Here is a 17502-nt window from a genome sequence, read left to right on the forward strand (position 1 = left end):
CAATATTAGGACAGTGTAGAAAACACCTGAGATCATATTTTGGTTTAAACATGCTTGAATCTGATCGAGAGCATGTCCAAAAGGATTTAATACAAATTTTAATTCAGATTGTAGGAGCAAAACGGTAACAATGCAATGACATAAAAATAATCTGCATAAGTAATCATATGCTAAATAGTTTCACGTCAAATTTATGTATGAGACAGCCAAGATGATTGTCTATGAAATGAAGGTAGTCTCGCGCTCAATGCTTTAGTGGATGGTGAGATATGGAGCCTAAATTACTGAGGATGAGATGCCCCAGCCCATGATGAGCTGGTGAACCTCATCCTCACTACAATCGTCACTACTACTACACTAGAAAGAAAGAAGATAGAAGAGCAGGATCGTGGAGGGCTGACAGGGGGTAATAAAGATGGAGTCTCTAATGTGTCTGTGTATTTATTTCTATTAAAGTATTTTTTCTCTGTGTGGTGTTTTTTTTAACCCTTTATTGGAGATTCTTAATGGCCGGGTCAAACGTGCCTGACATTAAGAATCTCTGGCTTAATACTGGCTAGTAAAACAAAGCCAGTATTAACTCATGATTACCCAACAAGCCACCCGGCTCCAGGGCTGTTGGAAGAGTTGGATACAGCGCCAGATGATGGCGCTTCTATGAGAGCGCCATTTTCTGGGACGGCTGCGGACTGAAATCCGCAGCAGAGGCGCCCACAAACCTCGGGCTAACCTGTGCTGCGGATTTCAATCCCCAGCTGCCTAGTTGTACCCGGCTGGATACAAAAATGGGGCGAAGCCCACGTCATTTGTTTTTTAATTATTTCATGAAATAAGTGAAATAATTAAAAAAAAACGGGCTTCCCTATATTTTTGGTTCCCAGCCGGGTACAAATAGGCAACTGGGGGTTGGAGGCAGCCCGTGGCTGCCTGCTGTACCTGGCTAGCATACAAAAATATGGCGAAGCCCACGTCATTTTTTTGGTGGGCAAAAAACTTCTGCATACAGTCCTGGATGGAGTATGCTGAGCCTTGTAGTTCTGCAGCTGCTGTCTGCTCTTCTCCATACAGACAGACAGCAGCTGCAGAACTACAAGGCTCAGCATACTCCATCCAGGACTGTATGCAGAAGTTTTTTGCCCCCTGAAAAAATGATGTGGGCTTCGCCATATTTTTGTATGCTAGGCAGGTACGACTGCCCCCAACCCCCAGTTGCCTATTTGTACCCGGCTGGGAACCAAAAATAAAGGGAAGCCCTTTTTTTATTATTTCATGAATTTCATGAAATAATTAGAAAACAAATGACGTAGGCTTCGCCCCATTTTTGTGTCCAGCCCGGTACAACTAGGCAGCTGGGGATTGGAATCCGCAGCACAGGTTGGCCTGAGCTTTCTGGGCCCCACTGCTGCGAATTGCAGTCTGCAGCCGCCTCAGAAAATGGCATTTTCATAGATGCGCCATCTTCTGGCGCTGTATCCAACTCTTCCAGCACCTGCCTGCTATACCTGGCTAGCATACAAAAATATGGCGAAGCTCACGTCCTTTTTTGTCGTTTTTTGGCAAAAAAAATAAAAAATGCTTCCCTGGATTTTCCATTGCCAGTGAAGGTAACACCAAGCAGTGGGGGTTAGCAGCCAGTAGCTGCTTGGATTACCCTTAGCTAGCAAAACAAAAAATGCAGCGGGAGCCCATATATATTTTTTTTAATTATTTATTTAAATAACTCAAAATAAAATGGGCTTCCCTGTATTTTGATTGCTGGACATCACAGTGCTGTAAAAAATAAATCTTTAAAAAAATGACGTAGCACTCCGCGGTATTTTTGATTCTCAGCGCAGATAAAGCAGACAGCTATGGGTTGCCACCCCCATCTGCCTGCCGTTACCTTGGTTGGCAATCAAAATACAGGGAAGCCCATTAATTTTTTCTATTTAAAAAATAGTTAAAAAAAAAAATGACGTTGGGTCCCCACATTTTTGATAGCCAGCTAGGGTAAAGCAGACGGCTGTAGCCTGAAAACCACAGCTGGCAGCTTTACCGTGGTTGGGGATCCAATGTGGAGGTCCCCTCAGGCTCTTTTTTATAATTATTTTATAAATATTAATAATTACACAATAAAAGTAGGGTCCCCCCCAAATTGGATCACCAGCCAAGGTAAAGCGGACAGCTGTGGTCTGGTATTCTCAGGGTGGGAAGGTCCATAGTTATTGGGCCTTCACAGCCTAAAAATAGCAGGCCGCAGGCACCCCAGACGTGGCGCATCCACTAAATGCGCCAATCCTGGCGCTTCACCCCAGCTCATCCCGTGCCCTGGTGCAGTGGCAAACGGGGTAATAAATCGGGTTGATACTAGCTGTAAAGTAACCTGAGATCAAGCCCAGCAGTTTGCGATGTCATGGCGTCTATTAGATACTCAACATCATAAACTGTCAGTACTAACAAAAAAAAAAAATCGACAAAAGAAATTTATTTCAAAAAACAGTCCCCAAAACATTTCCTCTTTCACCAATTTATTGTAAGAAAAAAAATAAAGGGGTCCCACGACGACTCTGGACCGTCTAGAATATGGGGGGAGACACTCAGGGAACGTATCCCCCATTTTCTAGGAGTGCGGACCCTTCATGTGAGGAGTGTGGGTGCAATGAATCTGCACTCACTCTCCCCGGGTCCACAGCAGCAGAGTCCATGTCGTAATGGTTGCTACCAAAGCTGCAATGCCCTGCTCATGAGGTAAGGGCATGCCTAATCAGGAGAACTACTGTAGAGGAAGCTCTGCTCACTGGTATATAGGTGCTCAGAGGTAATAATAGATAAAATTAGTGAGTAACCTCGGCACTCTAAATCTCCCAGACTAAGTCAGTAAGTCACAACGGATAGTAATGCAAAATCACTCTTTATTGGTCCGTATTAAGAAAAAATTTTTTTTCATAAGCATATATGTTTTTGTCCAAAACAAGTTGCAAATGACGTTTCGGCCTGAGCCTTCGTCAGATTGGACTTATCTGCATGTAATCATGAAAAATGACAATAATCAGTATCACATAAGAGTGAGAGAACAATAACATAAACTCGAACAATGTAGAGGTACAATTGGGATGCAGCAAAAAAATTGCAACACAGCAAGAAATGAAACACATGATACAAATGTCATAATACAGTACAAGGACAATATAGTAATGACAAATATGGGGTCAGAGTAGGCTTAGATAGCTCTGGTACGAAAGAGATGTCAATCATAAAGTAACATGTGCAGTAGGAGTAGAGCTACACTATGCATGGCAGAGCTAATGGGTAGACCGACCATAGAAAAAGAACGGAGAAAAAGTGGAGAAAAAGTGGAGAAAAAAATGGAGAAAAAGTGGAGAAAAAGTGGAGAAAAAGTGGAGAAAAAGTGGAGAAAAAAATGGAGAAAAAAATGGAGAAAAAGTGGAGAAAAAGTGGAGAAAAAGTGGAGAAAAAAATGGAGAAAAAGTGGAGAAAAAGTGGAGAATAAGTGGAGAAAAAATGGAGAAAAAATGGAGAAAAATGGAGAAAAAGTGGAGAAAAAGTGGAGAAAAAGTGGAGAATATAATGGAGAAAAAGTGGAGAATAAGTGGAGAAAAAGTGGAGAATAAAATGGAGAAAAAGTGGAGAATAAAATGGAGAAAAAGTGGAGAATAAAATGGAGAAAAAGTGGAGAATAAGTGGAGAAAAAGTGGAGAATAAAATAGAGAAAAAGTAGAGAATAAAATGGAGAAAAAGTGGAGAATAAGTGGAGAAAAAGTGGAGAAAAAGTGGAGGAAAAAGTGGAGAAAAAGTGGAGAAAAAGTGGAGAAAAAGTGGAGAAAAAAGTGGAGAAAAAATGGAGAAAAAAATGGAGAAAAAGTGGAGAAAAAGTGGAGGAAAAAGTGGAGAAAAAGTGGAGAAAAAGTGGAGAAAAAAGTGGAGAAAAAATGGAGAAAAAAATGGAGAAAAAGTGGAGAAAAAGTGGAGAAAAAGTGGAGAAAAAGTGGAGAAAAAGTGGAGAAAAAAGTGGAGAAAAAATGGAGAAAAAAATGGAGAAAAAGTGGAGAAAAAGTGGAGAAAAAGTGGAGAAAAAGTGGAGAAAAAGTGGAGAAAAAATGGAGAAAAAGTGGAGAAAAAGTGGAGAAAAAAGTGGAGAAAAAAGTGGAGAAAAAATGGAGAAAAAAATGGAGAAAAAGTGGAGAAAAAGTGGAGAATAAGTGGAGAAAAAGTGGAGAAAAAGTGGAGAAAAAGGGGAGAATAAGTGGAGAAAAAGTGGAGAAAAAGTGGAGAAAAAGTGGAGAAAAAAATGGAGAAAAAGTGGAGAAAAAGTGGAGAAAAAGTGGGTTAAAAGTGGAGAAAAAGTGGAGAAAAAAATGGAGAAAAAGTGGAGAAAAAGTGGAGAAAAAGTGGAGAAAAAGTGGAGAAAAAAATGGAGAAAAAGTGGAGAAAAAATGGAGAAAAAAATGAAGAAAAAGTGGAGAAAAAGTGGAGAATAAGTGGAGAATAAGTGGAGAAAAAGTGGAGAAAAAGTGGAGAAAAAGTGGAGAAAAAGTGGAGAATAAGTGGAGAAAAAGTGGAGAAAAAAATGGAGAAAAAGTGGAGAAAAAGTGGAGAAAAAGTGGAGAAAAAAATGGAGAAAAAGTGGAGAAAAAGTGGAGAAAAAGTGGGTTAAAAGTGGAGAAAAAGTGGAGAAAAAAATGGAGAAAAAGTGGAGAAAAAGTGGAGAAAAAGTGGAGAAAAAAATGGAGAAAAAGTGGAGAAAAAGTGGAGAAAAAGTGGAGAAAAAGTGGGTTAAAAGTGGAGAAAAAGTGGAGAAAAAAATGGAGAAAAAGTGGAGAAAAAAATGGAGAAAAAGTGGAGAAAAAGTGGAGAAAAAGTGGAGAAAAAAATGGAGAAAAAGTGGAGAAAAAGTGGAGAAAAAGTGGGTTAAAAGTGGAGAAAAAGTGGAGAAAAAAATGGAGAAAAAGTGGAGAAAAAGTGGAGAAAAAGTGGAGAAAAAAATGGAGAAAAAGTGGAGAAAAAGTGGAGAAAAAGTGGAGAAAAAGTGGGTTAAAAGTGGAGAAAAAGTGGAGAAAAAAATGGAGAAAAAGTGGAGAAAAAGTGGAGAAAAAAATGGAGAAAAAGTGGGTTAAAAATAGAGAAAAAGTGGAGAAAAAATGGAGAAAAAAATGGAGAAAAAGTGGAGAAAAAGTGGAGAAAAAGTGGAGAAAAAAATGGAGAAAAAGTGGAGAAAAAGTGGAGAAAAAGTGGAGAAAAAGTGGAGAAAAAAATGGAGAAAAAGTGGAGAAAAAGTGGAGAAAAAGTGGGTTAAAAGTGGAGAAAAAGTGGAGAAAAAAATGGAGAAAAAGTGGAGAAAAAGTGGAGAAAAAGTGGAGAAAAAAATGGAGAAAAAGTGGAGAAAAAGTGGAGAAAAAGTGGAGAAAAAGTGGGTTAAAAGTGGAGAAAAAGTGGAGAAAAAAATGGAGAAAAAGTGGAGAAAAAAATGGAGAAAAAGTGGAGAAAAAGTGGAGAAAAAGTGGAGAAAAAAATGGAGAAAAAGTGGAGAAAAAGTGGAGAAAAAGTGGGTTAAAAGTGGAGAAAAAGTGGAGAAAAAAATGGAGAAAAAGTGGAGAAAAAGTGGAGAAAAAGTGGAGAAAAAAATGGAGAAAAAGTGGAGAAAAAGTGGAGAAAAAGTGGGTTAAAAGTGGAGAAAAAGTGGAGAAAAAAATGGAGAAAAAGTGGAGAAAAAGTGGAGAAAAAAATGGAGAAAAAGTGGGTTAAAAATAGAGAAAAAGTGGAGAAAAAATGGAGAAAAAAATGGAGAAAAAGTGGAGAAAAAGTGGAGAAAAAGTGGAGAAAAAAATGGAGAAAAAGTGGAGAAAAAGTGGAGAAAAAGTGGAGAAAAAGTGGAGAATATAATGGAGAAAAAGTGGAGAATAAGTGGAGAAAAAGTGGAGAAAAAAATGGAGAAAAAGTGGAGAAAAAGTGGAGAAAAAGTGGAGAAAAAGTGGAGAAAAAGTGGAGAAAAAAATGGAGAAAAAGTGGAGAAAAAGTGGAGAAAAAGTGGAGAAAAAGTGGAGAAAAAAATGGAGAAAAAGTGGAGAAAAAAATGGAGAAAAAGTGGAGAAAAAGTGGAGAAAAAGTGGAGAAAAAGTGGGTTAAAAATGGAGAAAAAGTGGAGAAAAAATGGAGAAAAAAATGGAGAAAAAGTGGAGAAAAAGTGGAGAAAAAGTGGAGAAAAAAATGGAGAAAAAGTGGAGAAAAAGTGGAGAAAAAGTGGAGAATATAATGGAGAAAAAGTGGAGAATAAGTGGAGAAAAAGTGGAGAAAAAAATGTAGAAAAAGTGGAGAAAAAGTGGAGAAAAAGTGGAGAAAAAAATGGAGAAAAAGTGGAGAAAAAGTGGAGAAAAAGTGGAGAAAAAAATGGAGAAAAAGTGGAGAAAAAGTGGAGAAAAAATGGAGAAAAAGTGGAGAAAAAGTGGAGCACCCTTTGGTGCCTTTCATGTGGCACTAAGGGGTGCTTAGCTTTGTATTTAGCCAAAAAAATGAAAAAAAAAAATGACGTAGGGTTCCCCCTAGTTTTGTAGCCAGCTAGGGTAAAGCAGACGGCTGCAGCCTGCAGACCACAGCTGGCAACTTCACCTTAGCTGGTAATCCAAAACTGAGGGCACCCCACGCTGTTATTTTAAATTAAATAAATAATTAAAAAAAAAACACGTAGGGGTCCCCCAAAATTGGATCACCAGCCAAGGTAAAGCAGACAGCTGGGGCCTGATATTCTCAGACTAGGGAGGTCCATGGTTATTGGACTCTCCCCAGCCTAAAAATAGCAGGCCGCAGCCGCCCCAGAAGTGGCGCATCCATTAGATGCGCCAATCCTGGTGCTTCACCCCAGCTCATCCCGCGCCCTGGTGCGGTGGCAAACGGGGTAATATATGGGGTTAATACCAGATGTGTAATGTCACCTGGCATCAAGCCCTGGGGTTGGTGAGGTCAGGCGTCTATCAGATACCCGACATCACCAACCCAGTCAGTAATAAAAAAAATAGACGACAAACACATTTTTATTTGAAAAAACACTCCCCAAAACATTCCCTCTTTAACCAATTTATTAGAATGAAAAACAAATCCAGGTCTGCTGTAATCCAAGGGGTTGCCATGACGATCCACACTGTCCCAGTCAATGAAGAGCAGGATGTTCCCCATTGGCTGGGAGAGCAGTGCAGTGACCTGAGCTAACATCAATGGGTCAGCCCAGGTCACTGCAGGGGATGACAAGTGCTGCTGTCAGCGTGGTACATTACCTGCGCTGATCTCCAGCACACTGACAGCCCCTGTCACTGAGTTCAATGACCGCCGCCTTCACAGCCAAATATCGCGAGAGGTCCGTGACGTCACCGCTAGTCAGTCTCGGGTCGGAAGCGAGAGGTGATGTGACAAGCGGCGGCCATGGAGGACAGTGACAGCGCTGAGGTCGGGATGGCGGGACTTCATCACCGCAGGTAAGCCGAGCGGGACCATGTGTGTGTGTGTGTGTGTGTGTGTGTGTGTGTGTGTGTGTATGTATGTGTACATGCCGCGGGCAGGAGGGGGCGGAGTGAGCTGAGCGGGGAAGTGTGGGTTTCCTGCACGTAACTAAGATAAACATCGGGTTACTAACCAAAGCGCTTTGCTTGGATACCCGATGTTTATCTTGGTTACCAGCTTGTGGCAGGCTGCCAGCGATGGCTCCTGCACACTGTAGCTGTAAAAAGCCCTGCTTTTTGCTGCTAGAACCGTTCTCGAACGTATCTAGAACTATCGAGCTTTTGCAAAAAGCTCGAGTTCTAGTTCGATCTCGAACAGCCCCCAAAATCACTCGAGCTTAGAACTGGAGAACCGCGAACCGCGCTCAACTCTAATCAGGATGAGGGCTTATATGGGGACCAGAATAGAGGATTATATGGGGACTAGGATGATGGGGGATTATATGGGGATCAGAATGGAGGATGTATGGGGACTAGGATGTGGGACGTATGGAGAACATATGGGGACCAGGATGGGGGATTACACTGAAAAGCAAAATGGTAACATTGTTTTGAACTTTTGATTTTCAGACTCCATATCTCACTATCCACAATAGCTTTTAACATAAGACTAACAACATTTTATAGACAATCATCTTACCTATTTTATACATAAAGTTGGCTTGGAACTATTTAGTATATGATTAGTTATACAGATTCTTGTTATGTCACTGTATCGTTATGATTTTCCTCTTGTTAGTGGAAAAATCTTTTTCTTCCTGTATACTATAAATTACAACCTGTTCTCACATTCCCTAATAGCGCAGTGTGTTTTTAGGGTAATTCTCAAGCGAAAGGTCACTGGTTCGAATTGAGCAGCAGCCATGATGAGATTTCCAAGAAAAGACAAACAACATCATTCAGCTAATCGATTTACCTCTCTGCCAAGAAAATTACCAAACTGAGTCATGTGAGTACCATGACAGTTTGAAGATGAAATGAAGTGTATCCATCCATTCAAAAGCTAATAGGTGGACTGTCAGGCAAAATATCGGAGTCAACAAGTTGGGTCATTTCAAGGTCTATCAGTTCTGGCGTGACATACATGGCAGTGGAGGCAGCTCGTATGCTTTGTAATAGTGAGATCACAGATGTCTATGCAAGCATCGTGCAATGCACGTTACACAAGTCTGGAATTGTGGCCCAAAAAATGTGAAGAAGCCTCAAATTCAATATTATCATAAGAAGCAAGTTGCAAAAAAGTGTACTGTAAAATATTGGAAATAGGTGATTTGTAGCGATGAGACAAAAAGTCAATAGACTAGGCTCTGATGGGTGAAAATGGGTCTGGAAGAAACAAATGGAAAAAGGGGCTAATGGATTGAGAAATTGAAGGAACTGTCATGTTCGGTGGAGGAAGCCTGATTATATGGGATTGTTTCCCAGCCAAAGGCATTGGACACTTGACTAGGATTGATGGTGGACTAAATGCTGAGAAGTGGTTCAATGACAATGAAGTAGAGGTGCTGGATTGGCCGCACAGTTTCCAGACCTCAAAGTAATCAAACACTTGTGGGTAAAGTTGAAGAAAAAGCTGTATACATACCCAAGTGATTCGACCAGTATGCACCAACACTGGGAACATGCAGAAGACACCTGAGATCAGATTCGGTTGAGACATGCTTGAATTTGATCAAGAGTATGCCCAGAAGGATTCAGGCAATATTGAAAAACAATGGTGGATTTACAAAATGCTAACAAAATAATAAAAATTTAGATTTTTAGCAGCAAAATATTAACCCTGCAGTCACATGAAAAGAATCTGCATAACTAATTATATGCTACATAGTTGCAAGTCAAATTTCTGTATGAGATAGCCAAGATAATTGTCTATAAAATGAAGATAGTCTCACATTCTTAGCTGTAAGGGATGGTGAGATATGGAGCCTGAACATCAAAAGTTCAAACATACAGTTAGGTCCAGAAATATTTGGACAGTGACACAATTTTCGCGAGTTGGGCTCTGCATGCCACCACATTGGATTTGAAATGAAATCTCTACAACAGAATTCAAGTGCAGATTGTAACGTTTAATTTGAAGGTTTGAACAAAAATATCTGATAGAAATTGTAGGAATTGTACACATTTCTTTACAAACACTCCACATTTTAGGAGGTCAAAAGTAATTGGACAAATAAACCAAACCCAAACAAAATATTTTTATTTTCAATATTTTGTTGCAAATCCTTTGGAGGCAATCACTGCCTTAAGTCTGGAACCCATGGACATCACCAAACGCTGGGTTTCCTCCTTCTTAATGCTTTGCCAGGCCTTTACAGCCGCAGCCTTCAGGTCTTGCTTGTTTGTGGGTCTTTCCGTCTTAAGTCTGGATTTGAGCAAGTGAAATGCATGCTCAATTGGGTTAAGATCTGGTGATTGACTTGGCCATTGCAGAATGTTCCACTTTTTTGCACTCATGAACTCCTGGGTAGCTTTGGCTGTATGCTTGGGGTCATTGTCCATCTGTACTATGAAGCGCCGTATGATCAACTTTGCGGCATTTGGCTGAATCTGGGCTGAAAGTATATCCCGGTACACTTCAGAATTCATCCGGCTACTCTTGTCTGCTGTTATGTCATCAATAAACACAAGTGACCCAGTGCCATTGAAAGCCATGCATGCCCATGCCATCACATTGCCTCCACCATGTTTTACAGAGGATGTGGTGTGCCTTGGATCATGTGCCGTTCCCTTTCTTCTCCAAACTTTTTTCTTCCCATCATTCTGGTACAGGTTGATCTTTGTCTCATCTGTCCATAGAATACTTTTCCAAAACTGAGCTGGCTTCATGAGGTGTTTTTCAGCAAATTTAACTCTGGCCTGTCTATTTTTGGAATTGATGAATGGTTTGCATCTAGATGTGAACCCTTTGTATTTACTTTCATGGAGTCTTCTCTTTACTGTTGACTTAGAGACAGATACACCTACTTCACTGAGAGTGTTCTGGACTTCAGTTGATGTTGTGAATGGGTTCTTCTTCACCAAAGAAAGTATGCGGCGATCATCCACCACTGTTGTCATCCGTGGACGCCCAGGCCTTTTTGAGTTCCCAAGCTCACCAGTCAATTCCTTTTTTCTCAGAATGTACCCGACTGTTGATTTTGCTACTCCAAGCATGTCTGCTATCTCTCTGATGGATTTTTTCTTTTTTTTCAGCCTCAGGATGTTCTGCTTCACCTCAATTGAGAGTTCCTTAGACCGCATGTTGTCTGGTCACAGCAACAGCTTCCAAATGCAAAACCACACACCTGTAATCAACCCCAGACCTTTTAACTACTTCATTGATTATAGGTTAACGAGGGAGACGCCTTCAGAGTTAATTGCAGCCCTTAGAGTCCCTTGTCCAATTACTTTTGGTCCCTTGAAAAAGAGGAGGCTATGCATTATAGAGCTATGATTCCTAAACCCCTTCTACGATTTGGATGTGAAAACTCTCATATTGCAGCTGGGAGTGTGCACTTTCAGCCCATATTATATATATATATATATAATTGTATTTCAGAACATGTTTTTGTAAACAGCTAAAATAACAAAACTTGTGTCACTGTCCAAATATTTCTGGATCTAACTGTATGTTACCAACGAAACAAGCACAAGTGATGAACGCAACTTCAAACTAGTAAAAAAAAATCAAAGCTCCAGAATTGCAGAAAAAAATGTAATAACAGGCGATCATACATTTTACTGGTAAATGCCTCATAATAATATTGATAAAAATATAATTCCTGGCCTCAAAAAACAAGCCCTCATACAACCCAAGATCCCAAAAATTGAAAACATTATGGCTCTCAGAAAATCGAGGCACAAACGAGATTTTTTTTTTCAAAATTTCGGAATTTTTTTCACCACTTAAATAAAAAAAAACTATAGACGTTTGGTATCTACGTAATTGTACTGACCTGGAGAATCATACTACCATAGCACTTGTATAGTAAAATGAATGCTGTAAATAAAAAAACACTAGAAACAATTGCAGAATTTCACTTTTTTCTATTTTGCCACACAATTTATTTCCAGTTTACCATTACATCATATGATAAAATGAATGGTGTTGTCATTCATAAGTACAACTCATCCCACAAAAAAACAAGCTCTCACAAGGCTATGTTGATGGAAAAATAAAAAAGTTATGGCTCTTTGAGTAAGGGAAGGAGAAAACAAAACCGCAAAAATGAAAAATCGCTTTGTCTTTAAGGAGTTAACCACCAACCTCATTGCCTTTTTGTGATTAAAGCTGTCATTGAACTGTCTATTGTGTATGCCTGCGTTCCTTCTTGCTTTTGGAATGGGAAACCTCTCTACTATTAAGGGCCACTACATCTTATAATAGTATTTAAAGGGGCACAGCAACACCCAACCGTCCCTCACGTAATAACCCCCTCTATTCCAAGTGTTATCTTCCTGTCTGGGCCCAAAAGGTAAGTGGAACCATTTCTACCTCCAAAGCAGCTGCAATTTTGCATTTTTATGAGTTCTGAGGGCCTAAGGGTATGTGCGCACGTTGCTTTTTACCTGCTTTTTACCTGCTTTTTTGCTGCTTTTTCTTCTGCGCTGTTTAATGCCAAAATGGATGTGTTCTTCTATTCAAGCAAAGTCTATGGGAATTTGGGTTTCTTGTTCATACTATGTTGTTCAAAATGCTGCCTTTTTGTGGCAGAACTTTGGTCAAAAACTCAGCTTTTCAAAGAAGCAACATGTCAATTGTTTTTGCCATTTGGGTTTTGCACTGCAAAGCTGAGTTTTTGACCAAAGTTCTGCCACAAAAAGGCAGCATTTTGAACAACAATAGTGTGAACAAGAAACCCAAATTCCCATAGACTTTGCTTGAATAGAAGAACACATCCATTTTGGCATTAAACAGCGCAGAAGAAAAAGCAGCAAAAAAGCAGGTAAAAAGCAGGTAAAAAGCAACGTGCGCACATACCCTAAATATTGTTCTTTCACAGGGGCCCTTTTCTGTCTGTGTCCGCCAGTGGATAAAACAGTTTTTAGCAAACTACTCGTACAATTGATTTTAATGAAGAAATCATTACAATGCAGCGTCAGAAATCAGTAACAGAAATCTCCGAGGATAACCAAAATATATGTAATAAAGATGTATGAATCCAGCGCAGACTTATATTGAATAAAAAAGTTTTTTCTTTCTTTATTGGAATAGTAGAATGAATAATAATAATATCCTCGATATTAATAACTGTTACAGTAAATTAACATTACAAGTCCCTCTATAGGATCTTATTTGTCTAAAAAATTAACAGGATTTAACTTTATAACAATAGGTTTTGGTTTTTTTTTGCTTTTTTGTTTTTTTTTGTTTTTTTTTTTTTAGAAAATCAATGTTATGAAAAACTCATTACTGGTTAAATTTCTGCTATAATAATAAAATGGGAATAATAATGGGATTTGATTATTATTAGTAAGAAAGTAAGTAAATAAAACCTTCCATACTATTAAAATGAATAATAATAAATATATTTATATAGAAGTTTGTAATGGTATACTGATTTCTTTAGAACTGTTTCAATTCACTAATTGTGTGTGTAGAAATGAAAAACTGTGTCTATGATGATGTATGTATTAGTGACAAATTATCTAGCTTGATTCCATAATGATTTTTATACTTTATCAACTATGTCTATGTAACAATATATTATCATGAGTTTTATACCTCTCTATATATGTTTTTAAATACATTTGTATGCTACTTACTAATTGCGGACCTTTCAGGTGAGCAATTAGTAGTGGGTGGACTGCCTTCTTTAAGAAGGATCTGTTCAGTCATGGTTCAGACCATGATTAAGACAACTTGTTGAAATGCGTCGCTCTGAACTGGGGCTAGAATTTACTTTTGCATGTCCCTGGATTTTTTATTCATTCTACTATTCCAATAAAGAAAGAAAAAACTTTTTTATTCAATATAAGTCTGCGCTGGATTCATACATCTTTATTGCTATTGCTTGGTATTCCTGACCATCCGTGCGCTGGATCTCCACTGCGGGACTGCAATATTGGTGAGCTGAACAATTTATTCTGTTTCTACAAAATATATGTATGCTCCTTACAAACCCCCTCTTTTCAAGAAATACAATTTTGATCCCAATTTAAAGTTTTGATTGGATCTCCTATAAACCAATACAGCCAATAAAATAACATGGATGGGGAAAAAACAGTACAATAATATATCAAATATCTTACAGCGGGCAAACACTTTTATCATGGTCACAACATTGCTTACACTGGAACATTTTACTTTTCAATAGTATACTCACATGCAATTTTACTTTTATTGACCAATCTCCAAGTGGTGGATTATCACTTAGTTGGAAAATATTTGACACAACTCCTAACTCAGCTTTTTCTTCAAGCCACTGCTCAATTAAATTTCCACGTGGATCCTCAGAAAAAAAAATGTATAGAATAATTATTACTTTCAAAGAGTGGTTATTATAGGCTAGGATAAGTCACACCATCTCAGGATTACATTGAACACTATGGCTAGTGTTGAGCAAGTACCTAACTATTCATACTCGCTATACTCATAACGAGCACTGTCTAATACTCGTGTATTCGTTCCGAATAACGGGTGCAATGCAAGTCAATGGGGAAAAACTCAGAATGTAACGAGTAACCTGAATGCCGTACTATTTGTGCGAGTAGTGAATAGTGCGGTATTCATGTTGCTCGTTATATTGCAAGTTTTTCCCCATTGACTTGCATTGCACATGCTAATTGGAATGGATATGCGAGTGTTAGACAGTGCTCGTTATGAGTATAGCGAGTACGAATGGTTAGGTACTCGCTCAACTCTAACTATGGCTTGAAATAGTTAAAGGGAACCTGTCACCACTTTTTTGGCCTATAAGCTGCGGACAACAGCACAGGCTCTTATATACAGCAGTCTAAGATGCTGTATAAAACAGCCCAGGCCAAGGGTATAACATAAAAAAAACTTTATAATACTTACCTAACGGTCGCGCTGTGGGCCTAATGGGCGTCTCCGTTGTCCGGTGCCGGCGCCTCCTCTTTCGGCTATCTTCATTCTCTTTCTGAAGCCTGGGTGTGTGACATCCTGGCCTATCAGGTCGTCACAGGGTATTGTGCAATCTGCCCTTCTGCACAGTATCCACCCTCCTTGGTTATGGGTCCTGGTTCTTTGGTGTTGCTAACAGCATAGCCAATCGAAATTCTAGGAACACTTCACACTTTACCCACCAGACACACCATTGGGGGGCCTTAAGGGAATAGGGCCGCCAACATGGGGGGTTGGTGAGAGGAAAGTAAAGAAAGTGACAGTTGAGCTGAGGTAGAGCTTGGGAAGTTGAAAAGAGAGATGGAGGAGAAGTGACTCTCTGAGAGGGAGAGGTCACTGAGGAGAGCTCCTGTGTACTAGGTGGCAGACGTTGGTCTGGGCCTTTTAGGAGCTGGAACCCCGGTCGCAGGGGATAGTGTCAGGGGGCACGGACAGCCGGGGAGGGCAGCCAGCGGCCTTGAGCTATCACCGGGCAGGGGTCAGGGCACGACGGGGTACGTGGACCCCAGGCCAGAAAGTAGCTTCACGCATTCTGGTAATTTACCCGACGGCGGTGAAGACTTCAAGATTCATCCTCAACCTGCTCCAAAATAGAGGTACTAGCGCACCGATGGGATAAGACTTTCCCAATACAGTCCAAAGAAATCCTACGTGTGAACCCTGAGAGCAAGCTCACTCCATTAGCCATACGGGTGAGCGGGACATGAAGAGTTTTATACCCATGGGTTCAACAGAGACAGAGGTGCCAAGGACAGGGCCACAGACTAACAGCAACCCCAAGGGCTCGGACCCAAGCGTGCTCCCTACAAGCTACAGTGGTGCTCAGAATTCTGGTTTACAAGCTGTCGTTGTTGTTAATTCCTGGACTGAGTGAGTACACTGAAAACCCCTTTTCCTACTCCCTACGGCACCCAAGCACCACACCATCCAACGGGCTCCGGGACACAAACTCCCTACCCATGGAGGGGTTAAACATCAGGCTGCCACACCATCGTCACCGGGCTCCCCTATGGCAGCGGTGGTCCCTCACATTACCACACATTGTGGGTGGCGTCACAAGCTTTCCATTCCCCCTGTAAATATCCCCCCTTTCATTGAGGGGCCGCACGACCCCCGGGTCCGGAGACCCCTCGAGCCACCGTGGATCCGGATCCGAGCAGCCCAGCTGCTGGCATGGGGGTGGCACACCTCGATGTTCTGGCGTCACGAACAGGATACGAGCTGGACCCACTTACCTGGGTGACCTGTGCCTTGAAAGCCAAAGACCGCGAGTCAAGATTCTGTTTCCCGCCAATTCCGTCATTTTCCGCCATTTTTCGAGCCTAAAGCCCGTCTTCTCTGAGAAAGCGCGCGAAGACTATGCGGGCGTCACACGAGATGAGCTATCGTGTGATGCATCGTCGGGGTCACGGTTTTCGTGACGCACATCCGACATCGTTTGCGACGTCGTTTCGTGTGACACCTCCGAGCGACGCTGAATCGGTCACAAATCGTGAGTCATGTACACGTCGCTTATCTTTAAAAAATCGTTTACTTTTCATGGCGCCGGTTGTTCATCGTACCCGGGGCAGCACACATCGCTCCGTGTGACACCCTGGGAACGATGAACACAGCTTACCTGCGTCCCGCGGCACCTGCCGACTATGCGGAAGGAAGGAGGTGGGCAGGATGTTTACGTCCCGCTCATCTCCGCCCCTCCACTTCTATTGGTCGGCGGCTGTGTGACGTCGCTGTGATGCCGAACGTCCCTCCCCCTTCAGGAAGAGGATGTTTGCCGCCCACAGCGACGTTGCTCAGCAAGTAAGTACATGTGACGGCGGTTTAACGACTTTGTGCGACACGAGCAGTGATTTGCCCATGACGCACAAACGACGGGGGTGGGTACGATCGCTCGTGCAATCACACGATAGATCATACCGTGTGACGCCCGCATAAGCCCCGCCCCTCATCTTCCCAGTGAGGCCGGAACTTGAAGTTCCCAGAGGGCCACAGTCAGCGGGAGAGTGCTGCGAAAAGACCGAGGGGGCAGTCCAGAATGTGTTACTAGCGGAAGTGAAGTAGGGATGCCAGGACTCTGTCACAATGTTCCTGGAAGATGCAGTGGCAAGATGGCAGAGCGAGACTGGTCCCCAGAGCGTGCTGTCTCTGGGACCGCGGCATGGATAGCGGAAGACCGCGGCTTCCTTGTTTTGCATATTTCCCAGGGGGTATTGCTCTAGAATCACTGCGTTGAGAAAATACGTGATGGTGCTCCGCGGTGCTGGATGTTGATCTCTCTAAGGTCAACCATCCTTATCTATATTGTTTTGGATAGAGGAAGAAACAGAGAAGCTGTGCCGGAGGATGCGGATGCAATTCCTCTTCATTCTGATCCACTGGGGGGGAGATGAGGAGCCTGGCGGTGGCGGTGCGAGCCCGTGAGATTGAAATCCCACGTGAAGAGAGGGTAAGCGGTTACCCAGTCCCTGTAGATTTCCCAAATCCGGCCAAAGAGGCTGAGGGATCCGGACCATCCCCGCTTGCGGTGAGTGCTCCACTACCGACTACCCCGTCCTCGGCGGACGCCGAGCTGCCCCCACCAACCCCGGCAGCGGAACCTCCAGTTTGTTTATCAGAGTCTCCGGCTGCAGAGATCCAGAGCAAGGCCCTCATTACAAGCCACTGCAGTGGTCACCCAGACACCGGCCAGACCAGACCTGGCGGCATCACTGGGCCCATCCTCAGAGGTGGAGCACCCAGGCCCTGCAACCCCGGCTGCGGAGCAGTCGGTTCATCAGTCTACACCAGCAGGAGTGGAACCAAGATGTTTGCCTGTTCCGTTACCGCGCGGCATCCCGATGGCTGTTGGGGCCGCCAGAGTTCAAGTAAAGCCAGAGCCAGATATGGGGTGGAGGCCGGATGCTGACGCCCCTTACTGGGAACGACAACCACACCAGCAACAAATGA

General features: G+C 42.0%; 1 protein-coding gene across 1 annotated transcript in view; it reads right to left on the reverse strand.

Annotated features, from left to right (window-relative positions):
- LOC142296516 (CD109 antigen-like) overlaps positions 1–17502 on the reverse strand; it is a 474860-nt gene that overhangs the window by 362322 nt on the left and 95036 nt on the right. The window contains exon 5 of the mRNA XM_075340204.1: positions 13796–13921. Within this exon, the coding sequence (XP_075196319.1) occupies positions 13796–13921 (126 nt within the window). The remainder of the gene's footprint in view (positions 1–13795; positions 13922–17502) is intronic.

This window comes from Anomaloglossus baeobatrachus, chromosome 3 (assembly GCF_048569485.1).
Source record: "Anomaloglossus baeobatrachus isolate aAnoBae1 chromosome 3, aAnoBae1.hap1, whole genome shotgun sequence".
Taxonomy (NCBI): domain Eukaryota; kingdom Metazoa; phylum Chordata; class Amphibia; order Anura; family Aromobatidae; genus Anomaloglossus; species Anomaloglossus baeobatrachus.